Genomic DNA, 18,711 nt, shown 5'->3' on the forward strand with positions numbered 1-18,711 from the left:
TTCATTGAATATGTCAAAGCCTTTGACTGTGTAGATCACAACAAACTGTGGAAAATTCTTAAAGAGGTGGGAATACCAGACAACCTGACCTGCCTCCTGTGAAATCTGTATGCAGGTCAAGAAGCAACATTTAGAACTGGACATGGAACCACTGACTGGTTCCAAATCAGGAAAGGAGTACGTCAAGACTATATATTGTCACCCTACTTATTTAACACACATGCAGAGTATGTCATGAGAAATGCTGGGCTGGATGAAGCACAAGCTGGAATCAACATTGCCAGGAGAAATATCAATAACCTCAGATATGCAGATGACACCACCCTAATGGCAGAAAGTAAAGAAGAACTAAAGAGCCTCTTGATGAAAGTAAAAGAGGAGAATGAAAAAGTTGGCTTAAAATTGAACATTCAGAAAACTAAGATCATGGCATCTGGTCCCATCACTTCATGGCTAATAGGTGGGGAAACAATGGAAACAGTGACAGACTACTTTTGCACTCCAAATTCACTGCAGATAGTGACTGCGGCCGTGAAATGAAAAGATATTTGCTCCTTGGAATAAGAGTTATGAGCAACCTAGACAGCATATTAAAAAGCAGAGACATGACTTTGCCATCAAAGGTCTGTCTAGTCAAAGCTGTGGTTTTTCCAGTGGTCGTGTATGGATGTGAGAGTTGGACTAGAAAGAAAACTGAGCACCAAAGAATTGATGTTTTTGAACTGTGGTGCTGGAGAAGACTCTTGAGACTCCCTTGGACTGCAAGGAGATCCAACCAGTCCATCCTAAAGGAAATCAGCCCTGAATATTCATTGGAAGGACTGATGCTGAAGCTGAAACTCCAATACTTTGGCCATCTGATGCGAAGAACTGACTCTTTTGAAAAGACTCTGATGCTGGGAAGGATTGAAGGCAGGATGAGAAGGGGACAACAGAGGATGAGATGGTTGGATGGCATCACCGACTCAATGGACATGAGTTTGAGTAAGCTCTGGGAGTTGGTGATGGACAGGATGGCCTTCCGTGCTGCAGTCCATGGGGTCGCAAAGAGTCAGACATGACTGAGCAACTGAACTGAACTGAACTGAAACCTATGCTCCAAATCCTCTTGCCTTTTTCCTCTCTTGAAGCAACTGTCTATACACAGTCAAGTCTCTATGAAAACCTTAGCTGTTCTTTTAGAGGATAGGTGGGGACGGTCCAGTGGTTAAGTCCATGGGGTTTGGCATCATATCTAGGTTTAAATTCAGGCTCCATCATGGATGTGGCCCTGGGGCAAATTATTTTACTTCTCTGATCTTTCTGTGGTTTCTCAATCTCTAAAATGGGGATAATAACATCTCATGGAGTTGCTATTAAAATTTTAAATGATGTGCACAATATCTTAGCATGGTGCCTAAGACAGAGAGTCAGCACATTTTTCTTGAATCATTACTCTGATCTAACTCAGTAAGCTGTCAAGGAGACAAATTATAGTACTTTGAAGTAGCTTTAAGGTGTAGGGAATTGTTCTGATGGCTTCCATTTGACACAGGGAAATTTATCTGGAGGAAAAGAAGCTGTTCAAAATACTTTCTCAGAGACTTTTCTTAAGAGACCTGAAATATTCAGGTTGTCCCAATTTTTTTCCTGTGTCTTAAGTCTAATGCAAACAAAAGTGCATCCTATTACATATTTAGTATTTAATATAGCCAACAAATTAATTTTAGGCCTGATTTTGTGATATTTCAGTATGGTATATTTGTGTGTGTGTGCTTGTGTGTGTGTATAGTGTTTAATGAATGTGCATGGTGATTTATGAGATTGTAAAGAGCTTTAACCACAATTTTGAGCAATTTACATCATAGTAGAATTTTTTAGTGTATCTTCACATTTACAGCATAGGAAGGAAAACATGTTAGTCACTCAGTCGTGGACTCTTTGCGACCCCATGGGCTGTAGCCTGCCAGGCTCCTACATCCATGGGATTCTCCAGGCAAGAATACTGGAGTGGGCTGCATTCCCTTCTCCAAGGGATCTTCCCAATTCAGGGATCAAACCCCAGTCTCCAGCATTACAGGCAGATTCTTGATGGCTGAGTCTATATGGTTTGTTTAACACCAATATCTTGGTGAAGAATATAGCCTCCAAGGATAACATTAGTCTTTAAATGATCTACTTTTGACCTGCACTGTAGGAAAGAGCAGGGACAACCTGTGTATTTTACTACTTCCTCCATCAAAACCACAACTACCACCAGTACCCAACAATTACTGAATCTCCAACCTATTGTACTTCTTAAGCAATGACAGTTACGGGAAAAAATTGACTGATTTAATGCAGCTAATTTATTTGTATATTTGCTAAGATAGTATGGTGTGTTACCGTTACTAATAATAAATACCTCTGCAAAAAGCAAGCCATAGATTGCTTTGGATTCAAAAGCCTGTTTCTAACATGAATTAGTAGTGTGGAGTTCAATAAATTAACCAGCTCAAGCCTCAATTTCTACATCTACCAAATCTAAACAGATTCAAAACAGTGGCTACATATTATATTAGACTACATATTTTGATTAGATAGTGTTGTGTTCTACCTATAATAAACACTCGACAGGTGATAGCTACTCTGTGCTAGAATACAATTTATTTTCAACTTAACAATTCTTCTCCTATTTTCCTTTTCTCTTTTTGCAAAATATACATGTTTTTTCCTTTCCACTCTTGGTCCTACAGTATTATTTGTGTTTGTAAAACCTCCTTAAATCCTTTGTGGAATTAGAAAAATGCACACACACAAGTAAATCAATAACATTTTTCTTGTTCTTCAAAAAAAACTTTCTAAACTGAGTATTGATCTTGTGATTTCAAGATCAGGTGATTTTTCTGCACCGTGGCAGATGATTTGGTGTTTTCTAACTTGAAAATAAAGTGGTATTCTCAGGAGAGGGTCAGGAGGGTGGTATGAAAAGCCTAATGAAGCAAATTCAAGCATCTTTGTCTTCAAGCCTCTTTTCCCAGCCAATAAAGAAAATGCGGGTTAAAATTTTCCACTCTAACTGACTCATCTGGCAGAAAAAGCCTTCCAAGTGCCAAGAAGACTAGGAGGAAAAAAAAAAAAAAACCTGGTAGTGAAAAGGGCACAGGAAGAAGGGGGAGATAGTAGAAGCATGTTATATTCCATCAAGCTATTAAAAAAAAAAGCAGTTTTGAGGATTAAAATTTGAGGATTTGAGGATTCTCTTGAGGGAAAAGTCAGTCTTCATCAATGTCAGTACATTAATATGTGTTCAGTGACTGAGAGCTACCTAAATTTGAAGATAATTAAAACTCTGTGTGTATCTTTGATCAAAATATTCTGCTTATTCAAATAGCTCTTACTGGAGAAAAATATAAAGGCAGTGAATATGGAAAGGGCTTAAACTCTGAGTCATACCTTATTCAACACCAAGGATTTCTTACTATTGAGAAAACCTATGAATAGGAGACAATCTTTACCATTGTTTCCTTGTGGTTCAACTGCAATGTGGGAGACCTGGGCTCAATCCCTGGATTGGGAAGATCCCCTGGGGAAGGGAAAGGCTACTCACTCAAGTATTCTGGCCTAGAAAATTCCATGGACTGTATAGTCCATGTGGTTGCAAAGAGTCAGACACAACTGAGCAACTTTACTTTTCACTTTACCAATGTTCAAAATACATGGGTTAAAAAAATTTTTAATTTCTAATACATGTAGGGAAATTTTTAACCACTCACTCTCCACAACATCGGAAAAGTCTAAGCACATTCAGTTCAGTTCAGTCGCTCAGTCATGTCTGACTCTGTGACCCCATGGACTGCAGCACACCACGCCTCCCTGTCCATCACCAACTCCCAGAGCTTGCTCAAACTCATGTCCATCCTATTGGTAATGCCATAGAACCATCTCAACCTCTGTCATCCCCTTCTCCTCCTGCCTTTAATCTTTCCCAGCATCAGGGTCTTTTCCAATAAGTCAATTCTTTGCATCAGGTGGCCAAAGTATTGGAGTTTCAGGTTCAGCATCAGTCCTTCCAATGAATATTCAGGACTGATTTCCTTTAGGATTGACTGGTTTGAAAAGTCTAAGCACACAGTAGCATTCAATAATTTTTTGTTGAATGAATGATTAATGTAGATATTATACCAACAAATAACCTAAAGCTTCATTATCATAATGCAGACCTGATAGCCCTGTACAATTGGTCAGGGAGGAAGCTAAAACTGAAAGAAACTGGCTGAATTAAAACCCCTATATAAAGAGGTTATAATAGTGTTACAGTGACAGCCTATTAATAGGAATAGGATAAAAACTCTATTGTAAATAGATTTTCAAAGCATGTATACATGTCATAAGCAAGGCAACACATTACCTAACTATAAAGACTATAGTTCAATTGATTAGGGGAGTTTAAACATATCATTTAACATCAATTCTTTTATGATTATGCAACAAGAGACTTCAGAGACTCTTGCTGAAACATAAGGGCTTTTTGAGAAGTTCAATCATACCTCTTTTCTTTTCTTTAACATGATAAGATCAAAGTGAGTATCATGGTAAAATTCTTTAATCTTACTACTGGGTCTGAGTACTTGTGGACAACACATGGAAGACACTCAAAAACAGTGTGGGTAGAGCTTGAGAGCGGTGCTTCCAGCAGCATTTGTGGTGGCCTTAGCCAAGACAGCCTCTGAGTACAGAAAGGAAGGCGGGGCTTATTCTGAATGCACAGTGGAACAGAAACACAGGTTCACATAGCCATAAATTTAATGAGCTCCCATCTATAAATACACTTCCATACCATAACTTTGTGCACTTTCTGCTTTTTAAGAGACTTGAATTATTTTTCACTGAGTATTAGAATTATTAATATATAAGTCCTCAAAGGCAGGAAATGCCTGATTTTATATATATATATGTATGTATATATATATATATATATATATATATTATATTTCTAGAGCCTAGGTCAGTGCCTGACACATTACGGATTCTTAGTAAACATTTGTTGGAAGAATGAATGCATGCATTTGTAAATGAGTGCTTCAGTCCCTAGACAGTTGGCAGAAGAAAGGGTTTGGGAGAGGAAATAGGAAAGAGAATTTCTGAAATCCAAAGTCAGTCCATTTATTTCATGTCTTCTTCCGCCTACCAGGCCTGGCAATGAGAGAGCCAAGCAGTGATCTCACCTGCAGAACCTGCTGGGCTAGTCCAGTCAGCAAGTGAGGAGAGTCCAACCACTCATGTCAAACACAGTAAACTTGGCTCATAGGTTAGCAGAAGTACAGTGTGATTGCTCTCTTCCTCCAAATCTGCCCTGCTAGGCTAGATCTAATTATCCACCATGGAATTTGGCCAGTTACACTGAGATTATGGTATGTTGAGAAATTTGAACTTTAACCATACATAAATAAAAGCATGGGGATCAGGGTCATGGCTTCTGGGTGATTTTTGAGTTTTTTTCAAACAGAAAACAGTTGCTTTGGAGCCTGTGAGTTTAAGTCAAATTGAACCAATTTTTGAATGTAAATTGTCCTCAGATGTCTTTATTAAAATCATTCAAATTTATTGAATAACAATATCGGATATTATTTCTAAATATAAATAACTACATAAAATACAGCACCCTTTATTAATCATCATCCCAAAAAAAACAACAACAAAAACTTGCTGTTAGGTGCAGAGAATGATACAAAATAAGTAAGATATAGTCTCTGGTGCTGCCCTTTGCAGTTAGATTTCAGCTGAAGTAAGTTCAAAACCCTAAGAAAACGCTCTCCTTCCTGCCTCAGCAATAGATGCAGAAAGGTTAAGTCTTGCCAGTCTACAATAGAAAGTCATCATGCACTCATCACATGTCCCTGCTGCAGAATTAAACAAATTTTGTTTAATGTTTCTTAATGTTTCTCTTCAAGAAACTCCCCTTGGTAAACACAGTTTGTCTCGGGGTTGTGCTGGTGTGATATTCTCAAGTTTTCTGGGTATAGCTGGGCAAAGTCCTCTCCATAAACAAACTAGAGGTGGATTAGAGTTTTCTTTACTTTGAAAAATGGTTCCCAGTAGAATCTCAACAGCTAGACAATTTCTATAATGACACTTTTGTTCACCTTAGATGCAGCTCCTCCAGATGATCCCTGTTTTCAGATACAAATAACATTTGTTCTCCTCACGACTTCAGTACCAATTCAGAGGTTTTCATTTTCTCTCTTTTCCTTTCCTCCCAATATATCCATTTTCTCCTTTGCAGTAATGGACACCACTTCACAACAGGCCTTCGCCTTATCTCTGTTTTCTCTCTTGTAAGGCCAGGCTCTCTAGTACATTTGTTTTCTGTTTTCATGAGAATTTCTGCCTTGCCTTGAGAGTTATTTAATGACAAGGAGGGAATGGTATAAAACCACAGAAGTGACCAAGAAAAGTCAGAGAAAGCAAAGCCAGTTCTACTGGTGATGAGAAGTGATAGAAAATATGCCAGGTTGACCTCAGAAAACCTAGGGACTGGTTCCAGCACCAAGGATTACCTGGTGCCAGAATTGAATTCGGGGAACCTCTTGTATTTCAGTTTCTACATCTACATAATCAGCATGGCCTATCTACTTGACAGAAATAATAACAACATTGAATCAGACGGCAAAAGAGTTTGATGTTGTATTCATTGATAAATTGTATATCTCTGTATTGTATGAGATGTGGTTTTTAATGATATTAGATACTCAGCTGCAAAGGGGGTGATCATGCACACCGACTGTCACAGCCTTCTATTTACTTTGGCCTAGACTGAACCAACTCAGGGATATTTAGGAGTTGATTATATGGAATGAACAAGGAATCTATATATGACCAATATATATGAGCAATCCTACCATCTATATTCTGACTAGTTAGTTGACTTCATCACGCTTCTCCCAGCTTGCTTTCTTGACAGTCCAATGCTGGTCATGATCTCCTTCCCAATCCATAAGCACTGCCCACACCCCAGATACAATCTGATAATTTGTGAGCATCTGGATTGGACTAGAATTGAGCGGGGTGATGTCACTCTGGAGTCACACTGGCACGATAATGAAACAGCTGTAACACTTTAAACTTATTTAATTTCTCTCAGGCTACATTTCCTAATTTGCACAGAGAAGCCACTAATATCTACACTGTAGATATTACAGTGGGATGAGTAAAAACCAATAAAGGAATCCCAAGAGCTAAAAGTAACATATCACAAATATGATATTTGGGGTTGTCCAGATATTCGAGTTATAGCCTTAAAAATATAAGATTTTAAAAAGAAGCAGCCGTGCAATTAAAGTAAGATACACTTTGTGGTTTCTTTGAGCTCATAACTCTGTAGAAGATTATCAAATATGTACTGGCACAATAATTAAGCCTAGTAGATACTTTTTTGATAATTAAATGTGTAAATAATTCAGGAATGAATTCTGCTGAAGCTGTTTGAAGAAGTGCTGTTTCATCTCTCTCCTCTAGGTGGCAAACTGTTACCTTCTACAGTGTATTGCGTTTCCCTGTCTCGACAAGTGACGTGAAAATTGTACTTAAAAAAGGGCACAATTTTATGTCTGTCCTAGTGTAGAAGTACACAATCACAAATCTATCTCCTTCTAAAGTTATCTCTTTGTACATCTTTAAGCTTTTTGTCCCCAAAAAAGTGTTTCTAGAAAATCGTTCAGAAATATGATTGTGTAAGTACTATAAAGAAATTGAGTTGTGCAAGAGACTTTTCACAGCACTTGTACAAGATTGTTTTGGGTACTTTCAATTTTCATGGAGTACTTACGCTTAAGAAAACATCATTTTGTCCAAAGTTCATTATTATTTTTCTAGGGAATGCTTTTCCCCCTAAATAAGAAAAAAATTAATAATTCTACTAAAAATGACTTTTTTAAAACTAAGCTCCAAATATGTTTTTTCTTCTAGAGTCATTGTGACAGGAATGGATAAAATTAAGAGTTGAATACAGTATCCTGTAAATTGAATACAGAACAATTAGATAAGTTCATCCAAATACTTTGCTTTAATTTTTCTTAAATCCAGGATATGAGTTCCCTGAATGATTTAAATACTGTCCCCCAAATTCCACCCCACTTTATAATAACATAGTCTATATTTTCTTACACAAGAAATACAACTGGAAAATATGTCGGAGTGCCAGGAAATCTAAAAGGCAAAGCTGAAAGTCACCTGAAAGCATACCCAACAGGAGCAGCAGGAACTGAAGATGCCTGTCTGTTTCCAGTGCAAGGGGAGGGAATAAGTAAAAAGAACAATGACATGTTATAGCCCAAGAGCTAAAATTAAATGCATGTAAACAATTCCTGCTGAAACTAGAAGCCAATGGAGATTAGGCAAACCAGGTGAAGAGTTCTTTCCTGCCAAAACACGCCAGGATAAGAGTCACCAAGCATTGAGACATGGCCAATATAGAAGTGAGGTTAACTCTGGAAAGCCACAGAGGATTCTGAACTATATGTGGCAGCTCTTAAATTCTACATTAAAGTGTAGTGTGTACCGAAAAGCCATTATTTCTTCTTTATCCCACCCAAAAACCTGAAAGCCAGTTGTTCAGATGTGGAAATCTGAATGAGAATTTCTAGCTGAGTATAATTATTTCTCTGGGGTTTCCCTGGTGAGTCAAGTGGTAAAGAATCCTCCTGCAATGCAAGAGACTGGGGTTCAATTCCTGGGTTGGGAAGATCCCCTGGAGAAGGAAAAGGGCAACCCACTCCAGTATTCTTGCCTGGGAAATCTCATGGACATTGAGGCCTGGCAGACTCCATAAAGTCTGTAGGGTCGCAAGAGTCAGACATGACTTAGCGACTAAACCACCATAAGTATTTCTCTAACACACATTTCTTGAGTAACCACTCTGGGCCAGGCCCTGTGGTCAAAACTTTCAAAACAACAAAGATGATAAGGTATGATCCCCACCCTTAGAGGACTGAGGAAGACAGGGACATGTACACAAATAGTTTTATGAGCTCTATCAAGAGAAAGGGACAGCAAGTAGGCACTAAGGCCAAATCAGTATGTTGATGTGAAAATGTGGAAGAGTCACCTTTAAGTCCCATCCCACAGATGAGTTAGTGGCAAGTTGCCTGACCAGTCTAACCATAGTATTAGGTTCTGCTGGAGTTCGAATTAAACTTAAACTGCTGGGTCTTTGATACAGCTAAATCGTGGAATAGACCTGGAAATAGATATAAATATATATAAAACATCTTTCCAAAAGCAAATTTGGGCTTTTTTCAAAATGTCATTCTCAAAGGCATGCAAGAAGCCAGGAGCTATGGAAGAAAACATCAGCCATGAAATTAGCATACAATTTCTAACTTTGCAAGAGCACACAAGTGTAAACCTAAGTAAAATAGGAAACAAGATAAGAACCCATTAATAGGGGAGTGTAAATAAATTATAGAATATCTCATACAGTGATGTTAAAAGAATGAGGTAGCTTAGCATACAGACATGTCCATTTGTATAGAAGTGAAAGAAAACAATCAGGAGGAAACAGTCTAGGCTAAAGCTTTCTTTGTTATTTGATTCAACTTAAACACTTTTTCTAAAGATTAAGCAAAAGCAGAAAAAGGCACAAATATGTAAATAAAGTATGAAATATTATGCATTCTTTCTTATCACTTTTATATTTTACCTCCAAAATTACAATGATTTAGAGTGAATTTTTAATTAAAAAATTTTTGAGTGTTTGGATTATTTTACCTACCAAAAATAATTTTGTTTTAAAGTAGTGCGTGAAAACTTTTAGTATTATCCTTAAGTATTACTAGATTGTTTTAGACACTTTCTCTGGAGTCACTTTTGCAAGCTTTATCTCTATTAATGTTTAAAGCCTTCAATCTAATTAACCCGTGCACACTATAATTTTAATTCAAAAAGAAAAGTGAACTTTGACCCAACTTCAGATGTTAAGTGCGTATCTAGCCTCCAGACCAGCCCACAGCATATTTGTTATCATTTGTCTTTACTCTTCATTATAAGAAAGGTAAATGAAAAGGAGAGAATGGGGGAAAGGTCAAGAAAAAAAGAGAAAAGAACTGATTATCCTTTTAATAATGGGAATTGAAAATCATCTGTTAAATGTAGCCCCTACGTTCATGGTGAGTCAACATCCCAGGCTCCATTCTATGGCTTCTGCCTTACTGTACAATTTTCTCCTTTGACAAAAAATTCTCTTTGAGTTTTGGGATGACTCAAGACCCTCAGCTGTGATCATCACCTTTTCTCCTTCTAGGGAAATTCACAAAGTTAAAAAGCTAGAGTCTCACTTTTATGAGCCAAATTCACCTCTAGAAATGAGGCTGCATGCCACAGAGAGAAAGCCAGTACTGCATGTGTACAGGATGTGGGATCCAGCCCAGCAGCTCAAATCAGCCAATGACGTTTCACGGAGAAGACAAAGGCAAATACACAGAGACACAGCCACTTGGTTAGCGTCCACCTTACACAAGTGGAACAGGCATATCCACCCTCCCTTGGTGCCACAGCCCAAGCCAGACACACCCAGACTCTCCCACTCACAGCCTCCAGGGCTGGTCCGAGTTCAGTCACTAGAAGCCTGCAGCATGAGGAGAGGTGAGAGCTATGTTTGGTGTCAATCGACATATACACGATTACCCAGCAAGGCAAATAAGGAAAAGCACACCTACACCCATTCCTATACGCTTGTTTTCAAAACTCTTGAGGTAGAGAAACTAGAACTGAGAGAGAATGGTATCAGCTCAATAAGTATGAAATAAGCACCAGCACTCTCTTAAGCAACGTTCCAATTCCAGGAGAAAAATTTTCAATGGTGAACAAGCAAAACACAGTTCCAACTGCCCTCAACAACATTTATTGGTTTGCTGTAAATACATTAGTTAAACAACTGGGAGAAAAAAAAAAACTAAGAGAAATTAAAATAATAATACTGTGATGATGATAATAATTATAGTCACCATTTATTAAGCAGTTATTAGGTGCCAGTTTGCTGTATTTAGCTACATGGCTTAATCTTCATAATAGTCTGTGAAGTAGGTTTCATTTTTCCAATTTTACAGATAAGAAAGCTACATCAAATCTAAATTAAATATCTTTCCCAAGAATACTAGTTAGAGTGAAAGAGCCATACTGCGATTCCCCCTGAACTGTCTCCACTATACCAGGAGTCAGCAACCTGTGACCCTTGTGTCCAATCTGTCCTGCAGTCTGCTTTTGTAGATAAAGCTATACTGAAATGAGGACATTCTCATTCATTTCTGTATTATCTATGGTTGCTCTGGTGCTGTAACAGCAAAATTGAGTATCTGGCCCACAACGGGTAAAGAGTTTACTATCTGGCCTTTTAGAGAACAGTTTGGCCAACTTCTGCAATGCAGTATGCCATTAAGTATTTTTAAAAGGTTGAGTATAATAAATACTTTTAGAAAATTATCAAATTCTAAGAAATGGGAGTACAGCAATCAATTTAGGGCATTCTGCCTATGCATAGATCTTTCTTCCACTTCTTAAAAAGTTTGGGAAAGCATATTTGTGTTTCCAAAATTCAGAACCTGAATTTTATCAAGGAATTCTTTCACATCCTTCCCAGACCTACTTTCAGCTCCTTCACACTTCAGGTTCTCACAGGACACCTTACCAAACTGGGCACCTAAGAGAGAAAGAGAGGGAGAAACACAGTGAAGCAATAGTGCTATAGTTTCAGGGAACTTCCATCCATTCTCAGACACTGACCCTCTGCCACAGGGGAACTCCAAAGGAACAGCATGCCACATTACAGGGCTCACTTGTCTTAGGCTTGTTAGCTTGGTACCCCTGAGTAGATGAACTTATAGACTAGAAGAATAGTATTTTAATATGGAAGGCATATTAGCTAATAAATAGTTGAGATGATGGTGTTTATCAATTTGAAAAAACAAAAACTCAGCAAACCTGGGTGACTTGTCAGAGATTATGTCCAGTTCTAACTGTTGCTTCCTGACCTGCATACAGGTTTCTCAAGAAGCAGGTCAGGTGGTCTGGTATTCCCATCTCTTTCATAATTTTCCACAGTTTATTGTGATCCACACAGTCAAAGGCTTTGGCATAGTCAATAAAGCAGAAATAGATGTTTTTCTGGAACTCTCTTGCTTTTCAATGATCCAGCAGATGTTGGCAATTTGATCTCTGGTTCCTCTGCCTTTTCTAAAACCAGCTTGAACATTTGGAAGTTCATGGTTCACATATTGCTGAAGCCTGGCTTAGAGAATTTTGAGTTGGACTATAAAGCTGAGCGAAGAGGAATTGATGCTTTTGAACTGTGGTATTGGAGAAGACTCTTGAGACTCCCTTGGACTGCAAGGAGATCCAACCAGTCCATCCTAAAGGAGATCAGTCCTGGGTGTGCATTGGAGGGACTGATGTTGAAGCTGAAACTGCAATACTTTGGCCACCTGATGTGGAGAGCTGACTCATTTGAAAAGACCCTGGTGCTGGGAAAGATTGAGGGCAGGAGGAGAAGGGGACGACAGAGGAAGAGATGGTTGGATGGCATCACCAACACAATGGACATGGGTTTGGGTGAACTCCGGGAGTTGGTGATGGACAGGGAGGCCTGGCGTGCTGTGATTCATGGGGTCGTAAAAAGTCGGACACGACTGAGCAACTGAACTGAACTGAACAGAGAAAAAGCCTCTTTTACTCCACCATTCTTTGCCCAGAGAATCCCATAGCCTGCAGAGCTTGGCAGGCTATAGTCCATAGCATCGCAAAGAGTCAGACATGACTGAAGTGACTTAGCACGCACATCCAATCTACCATGCATTCAATAGGGTCTGGTGTAAGGCCACAGCCACAGGCTATGCATACATATTCACTAATATATTCACTAATTTCATGTCCTTTATCAAGGTCACAACTTTGATGGAAAGAGTACCTTGAGGAATCAGGCGGACTCAGGTCCAAACCCTGACTTGGTCACTCACTGCTTGTGTAAACTTAGGAAAATTACTCAATCACTTTAAGCCTCAGTTTTATATAAATAAAACATGGTAAACTGTTCTCTGACTTTACAGAAGATAAACTGAGACCGCACATTCAATGCCTAACAATGTATCTGGCACATAGTAAGAACTTTATCAATATACGGCAAACACTAGTATCATTCTTACAAGATGAGTAAAACTGCATCACCTCAGTCTCTTTTTGGAACAAGGTCCATAGGTATTAGCATTTGGACCAGGTCGCATCTCACTGTTCAAGTATAGATGATAACTGCTAGTTGCCTATGGTTGAGTTGAAGAATTCACCTGAAAAAGGCTAACTTTTAGCTTTCTAATCAAGTCTGGTACCAGTGCATATAATTGTTATTATATGTTATAATTTATGGACAACCTTGTTTTTAATTACAAGGTTTTTATTAGAGAAACAGGTTTCGGGGTGAGTCTGCCATCTGACTTGCCAGCACTTGTTGGAAGTTTTTATGTGATTCATTTACGTGTGTGTGTGTTTAGGAGTAGTGCTGTCATTAAATTTTGCTGACATACAATGAGGAATCTGTGATTCAAATTTGTCTGTATATACACCTTCTCCACCACCCACTCTGTCCCTTCACACAACTCACCCCTCCCTCTTTTATCAAGGACTAGTTTCAGATTATTTTCAAGGATGTATACAGATAGAATCACTTGGAACGGTCCTTGCCTAATTCTCTTTAGCTACTTGTGCGTGTGAAATAGAAGTAAACATTGCTTAAAAGTAAAAATCTTTCAAAAAGGAAAAGGATGGGAAGGGGACTTCCCTGGTGGTTCAGTGGTTAAGACTTCACTCTTTCACTGAAGAGGGTATGGGTTTGAAAGAAAAGTGAAAATCTTTTAGGTAATGTGGTGAATAGAAAATCCAAAGGGACTCATTATGATGTAAAGCAGGCAGGACATTTCCTCATTCTCAATGTTGTTAATTTTGTAGAAAGGATACCTGCAGAAAAAACCATCTTCCCATCAAAGTCAGCAAATGATACTGATTAGATCAGTGCTATAACTCTCACACAGAGGAAAAGGGAAACGATGATTATACAAAACCGGCAAGGAATAAAGATACTCTCACAAATAGAAAACTGAAAACAAAATGGAACGGACAGTAATGAAGCAACTCCATGATGATTAAATAATAGCAAGAGTTGAACCTTTGTCAAGTACTTCCCACATCTGCACATGAAACCTGCATATGAAGCCCAGGGCAAGGCATTGAAGAAAGGTTACATGATAATGTTTTACAGATGGGAGTTCTCTTTAGCGTTACTATTGCTTTAAGCTTCCAACTGCTCTATTAATTAAAAACATAGGAAAGAGTAGAAGAAATGAAGAGGAGGGAAAGAGAGAGGGAAAAGAGGAAAGAATGGGAGAATAAAGGAGGTAGAAAAGGTGTCCAGTGTGAAGTATCACAATCCATTAGAACTGCAAACACTTGGGGCCCACGCTCAACCATTTCACTTGATCCCACCTCATTGAGTCACTTCTTAAAAGGACCCCTATGGACTCATGTTACATGTTGCTGAATAGTAAATTAAATCACCCCCTCCCCAAAATGAATGGCTTAAAATGCCTGTGGGCCAGGATTCTGAGGATGGTGTGACAGGTCCTCCTCTTCACAGCTCCTCACCAGCCTGCAGTGAAAGTGTCCAGCAGGGCTGGGGTCTCATCTGAAGGCTCACCTAGGGAAGGCACTGCTTCCAAGTTAATATACCTGATTGTTGGCAGGATTAAGTTCCTTGAGAGAGGGTGAAATAAGGCCTTCAGTTCCCTGCCAGCTTTAGCTGGAGACTGTCCTCAGTTCCTTTCTCCTATGGCAACTTTTCTTCATAAGAATCAGCAGGAGTCTTCTAGCAAGATAGAAGTGACAATCTTTTGTAAATATTTTGTAATCAGGGAAATGATTCCTTCTCTAAATTGCCACACTCTATTGGTTCAAAGTAAGTTATCCAAGTGAAGGGGATTACACAGGCATGACTTCTAGGAGGCTGAGCTAATCTGGAACTACCCGAGATGCTGCCAACCACCACTTGGCAATCTATTCTCAGTGTTTCTGTTTGCTAATTATTTTCTATCTGATTGCTATTTAGATTACCACCAAATTCCAAAATAGTCATATCCAAATAAAGAGAACTTTATTTTTAGGTCTAAATGTGTCTTCCTTAGAAGCATTCATAGTACACTAGAAGCATTGGGTTAATACGGAGGAAGCATGAGTGCCAGGCCCATTTCTGGAAATTTACTGGCTGTAAAGTTTTATCCATGAACCTGATTTTCTCATCTTAGGAATGGGAATAATTATGCCTTCTCTTTTTGCCTCATATAATTGTTACAAGGACTAAGGAAGGACTAAGGAAGATCACATGTGTCAATATTTTCCAAACTACAGTAACGTAGCACTGGAGGTACTTGAGATGATTTTAAGTGGCCCATGGATTATAGGAGGAACTTTTCTCAAGTGTATGTTTTTAGAGTGTATTAGCTGAGGGTCGGACACGACTGAGCGACTTCACTTTCACTTTTCACTTTCATGCATTGGAGAAGGAAATGGCAACCCACTCCAGTGTTCTTGCCTGGAGAATCCCAGGGATAGGGGAGTCTGGTGGGCTGCCGTCTATGGGGTCACACAGAGTCGGACATGACTGAAGTGACTTAGCAAGCAAGCAGAAAAATATAATGTACATAGCAAACCCATGATTTTATAGCTAATGTTGCTTAAATGAGATTTAAATGAAGTTGAGGAAAGTGTGAGTCAAACTGAAGAAAAATATTAAGAAAAGAATATACTAGATGGTCTAAGAATAGGACAAACATTGTGAAAGCAGTATACAAATGATTGCATAAAATTTAGAATGCTCAGTAAATACACTGAATCTCATTCATTAACTTTTGCCCTGTGACTCTGGTTGAAGAAGGTAACTAGGTATATCCTTAATACTAGCAGAGCAAACCTAACTACACCTGGTAAAAGAGATGACTCCTTGAAAATCCAATCCTAAATTGTTTGCCCACAAATAATCATCTACTAATATTTTATTAATAAAACATTATTCATTCCCTATGACTTTTTTCTTGTCCTAGGATGTATTAATAATAACTTCCACTTATTAGGAGCTCACTATGCTAAAATGTACATATATAATTTCAACTAATATTTATCCTTGAGGAAGGATATATTAATATTATCTTTCATTTGAATGAGGAAACAGAACGTTAAACAGGTTAAGTAACTTGGCCAAAGTAACTCAGCAAAATAATAAGACAAGTAGAATTTATTTTTTTAATTTATTTATTTTAATTGGAGGCTAATTACTTTACACTATTGTAGTGATTTTGCCATATATTGACAAGTAGAATTTAAACTCAGGTCTGTCTAACTTTAAACCCTGTTTTCAGTCTACTTCTGGACCTCCACTTAGTATGCCCACACCTCATCTTTTTTGACCTCTTACACTTTTACTTTTTAGCATTCTAATTTCTTTCCTCTGGAATGTGGGAAAATATATCAACACCGGGGCATTCAAAACAAGGTCAGAGAATGAGGTTTTTTTTTTTTCCCCCAAATCCCCAGACAGGACATACACATGAAGCAGAATAAAAGAAGCAATTGCTTCCTGGCCCAAACTCTTTCTCCCCACTTACTCTGCAGGGCAGAGGAGCAAACAAAAAGGTACAGTTCAGGCACTTCTTAGGGTTTCTTCCAGGCAGGGATGTGACCACTCACCACTTCCTCTGCATGTCCTTCCAGCCAAGAACAATTCTACAGACAAAGAAGAAGCACATTACTCATGGGCTCCAAATACCTGGTGGGTTGTGTAACTGCAAAGAAATCTCTCCTCAAGAGCAAACAGCATCTGAGTTTTGCTTTTTCAGTATGACATGTAAGTTTTGACTGACATCTGATTTTCTAAGTGATAAGGGTAACCAAAATGTTTTTAATTCTCTTTCCAAGAAGAACTTTGAGCTTTATGTCTTTAGATCAAGAAAAATAGACTTGCAAAATCTACTTTGAGAAAATATTACTAAAGTTATAGCCCATGAACAGGTGGGAATTAGAATTCAGGAGATTTTACAAAATGGAATGGTCCTATGAGGAAAATATTACTTTTCTATATTATTCACTCCCCATTCTGTAACAGGAAGCAAGTTTTTGCTCATTTGAATCATGGAGTATTAATACCACAAGATTCAGACCTTAGTAACTACAAACAAGATAAAATTAACTTGTAAGTATACAAAGTCAGAAGTAAATAGATGAAAATGGAAAATTATTTTTAAAAACCTGAAAGCAAGCCATTGTGATATTCTCTAAGAACATTCAGATTAAACTTAGAAGGAATGTCTTCCCATTAGTCTTCTCTTCCCACATAACCCTGGAAGATGACCCCAAACAGCAGGACAGGTGTGCCTTGCAGGCTCATATCACCCTGACTACTGCAGAGTCTTGTGGGTTGGGTCAGAGACCAGATGGGAGGTGCCATCAGAGCGTGGCCACATACATTCTCTCTTCTCTGGATCCTATAAAGAGTCCTGGCCAGTATTCCTTGAGAATATTCAACAATCTGAATTGGTTAGACCATCTCCTCTATGACTGGATTCATGTCAAATGATCCATCAGGAACCCCACGTAGATGAACCTCAAACCGTACTCACAAAGTATACACCAAAATCAGTAACACTGTTTTATAAGCATGTCTAATACTTCACTGTTAAATTTCAAGTGCTAATTTAAGATTAGGTGCAAAATTTTAAAATCCTAACATTGCCTTTATATTGATTATGTTTCTGATAACTCTTTGAATTTGTTTTGAAACTTTCATTTCAACACTGCCTTGGTTATAACCACATCAAACACAATTTGAGACTAGAGTGTCAAAATTAAAATCCTAAAACTGCCATCATAACGATACTGAATTTTGGTTTATGATACCTTTATAAAACTTTCATTTCAACTATGCCTTGGTATATAACCACATCTAGTTCTTCAACTCTGAATTAGGGGTACTCATTTAATATGGGAATAGCAAAATTAGTAACCCAAACCTGACATGCCTTATTCTGGTGTCTAGGTCTGTTTCTTGAAACTTTTACTTTAAATCTACTAAGCTTTCTTTAAGATGAAAATAACTCTGCATTCAGTTTATGATTTTTGAGGAAATGGTCTTATTATTGATTCATTCATGCAACAAAAAATTTTTAGAAGTCTTTATATTATTGGGTATTGATTTATCATAAACTAAACCTTGTGTTGGAGAAGGAAATGACAACCCACTCCAGTATTTTTGCCTAGAGAATCCCATGGACAGAGGAGCCTGGCGGGCTACAGTCCATGTGGTTGCAAGAGAGTTGGACACAACTGAGTGACTGAACAACAAACCTTGTATATTAGAGGGTGTAGTATAAAATATGAAATATATTCAATTTTAAAATAACTTCTTTTACATGTTATTTCTATACTATGATTACCTTTACAACAGAAATTGCTACTCTTCCTAGAATATAACAGCCATGAGGATGGGGATCTTTTACTATTTTGTCACCAGTACATCTAGAGAGCTTAAAAGAGTGCCTGTCACATAAAAGACACTCATTAAATATTTGTTGAGTGACTATTAGATGAACTGAATGATCAGAACAGACGCACACAGAAATGAGCAACCATGAAGAAAAGTATTCCTCATCCAGAAAGGGCCTTACTTTT

The 18,711-nt window shown here is 38.1% G+C and overlaps 1 protein-coding gene across 2 annotated transcripts in view; it reads right to left on the reverse strand.

Annotated features, from left to right (window-relative positions):
- LOC129557100 (uncharacterized) overlaps positions 1-18,711 on the reverse strand; it is an 86,305-nt gene that overhangs the window by 37,790 nt on the left and 29,804 nt on the right. For both annotated transcript variants that reach the window (XM_055427669.2, XM_088837874.1), the window contains exon 2: positions 16,735-16,770. In XM_055427669.2, coding sequence (XP_055283644.2) covers positions 16,735-16,770 — 36 coding nt within the window. The remainder of the gene's footprint in view (positions 1-16,734; positions 16,771-18,711) is intronic.

This window comes from Moschus berezovskii, chromosome 7, assembly GCF_049115385.1.
Source record: "Moschus berezovskii isolate FMDL1 chromosome 7, NW_MosBer_1.0, whole genome shotgun sequence".
NCBI lineage: Eukaryota > Metazoa > Chordata > Mammalia > Artiodactyla > Moschidae > Moschus > Moschus berezovskii.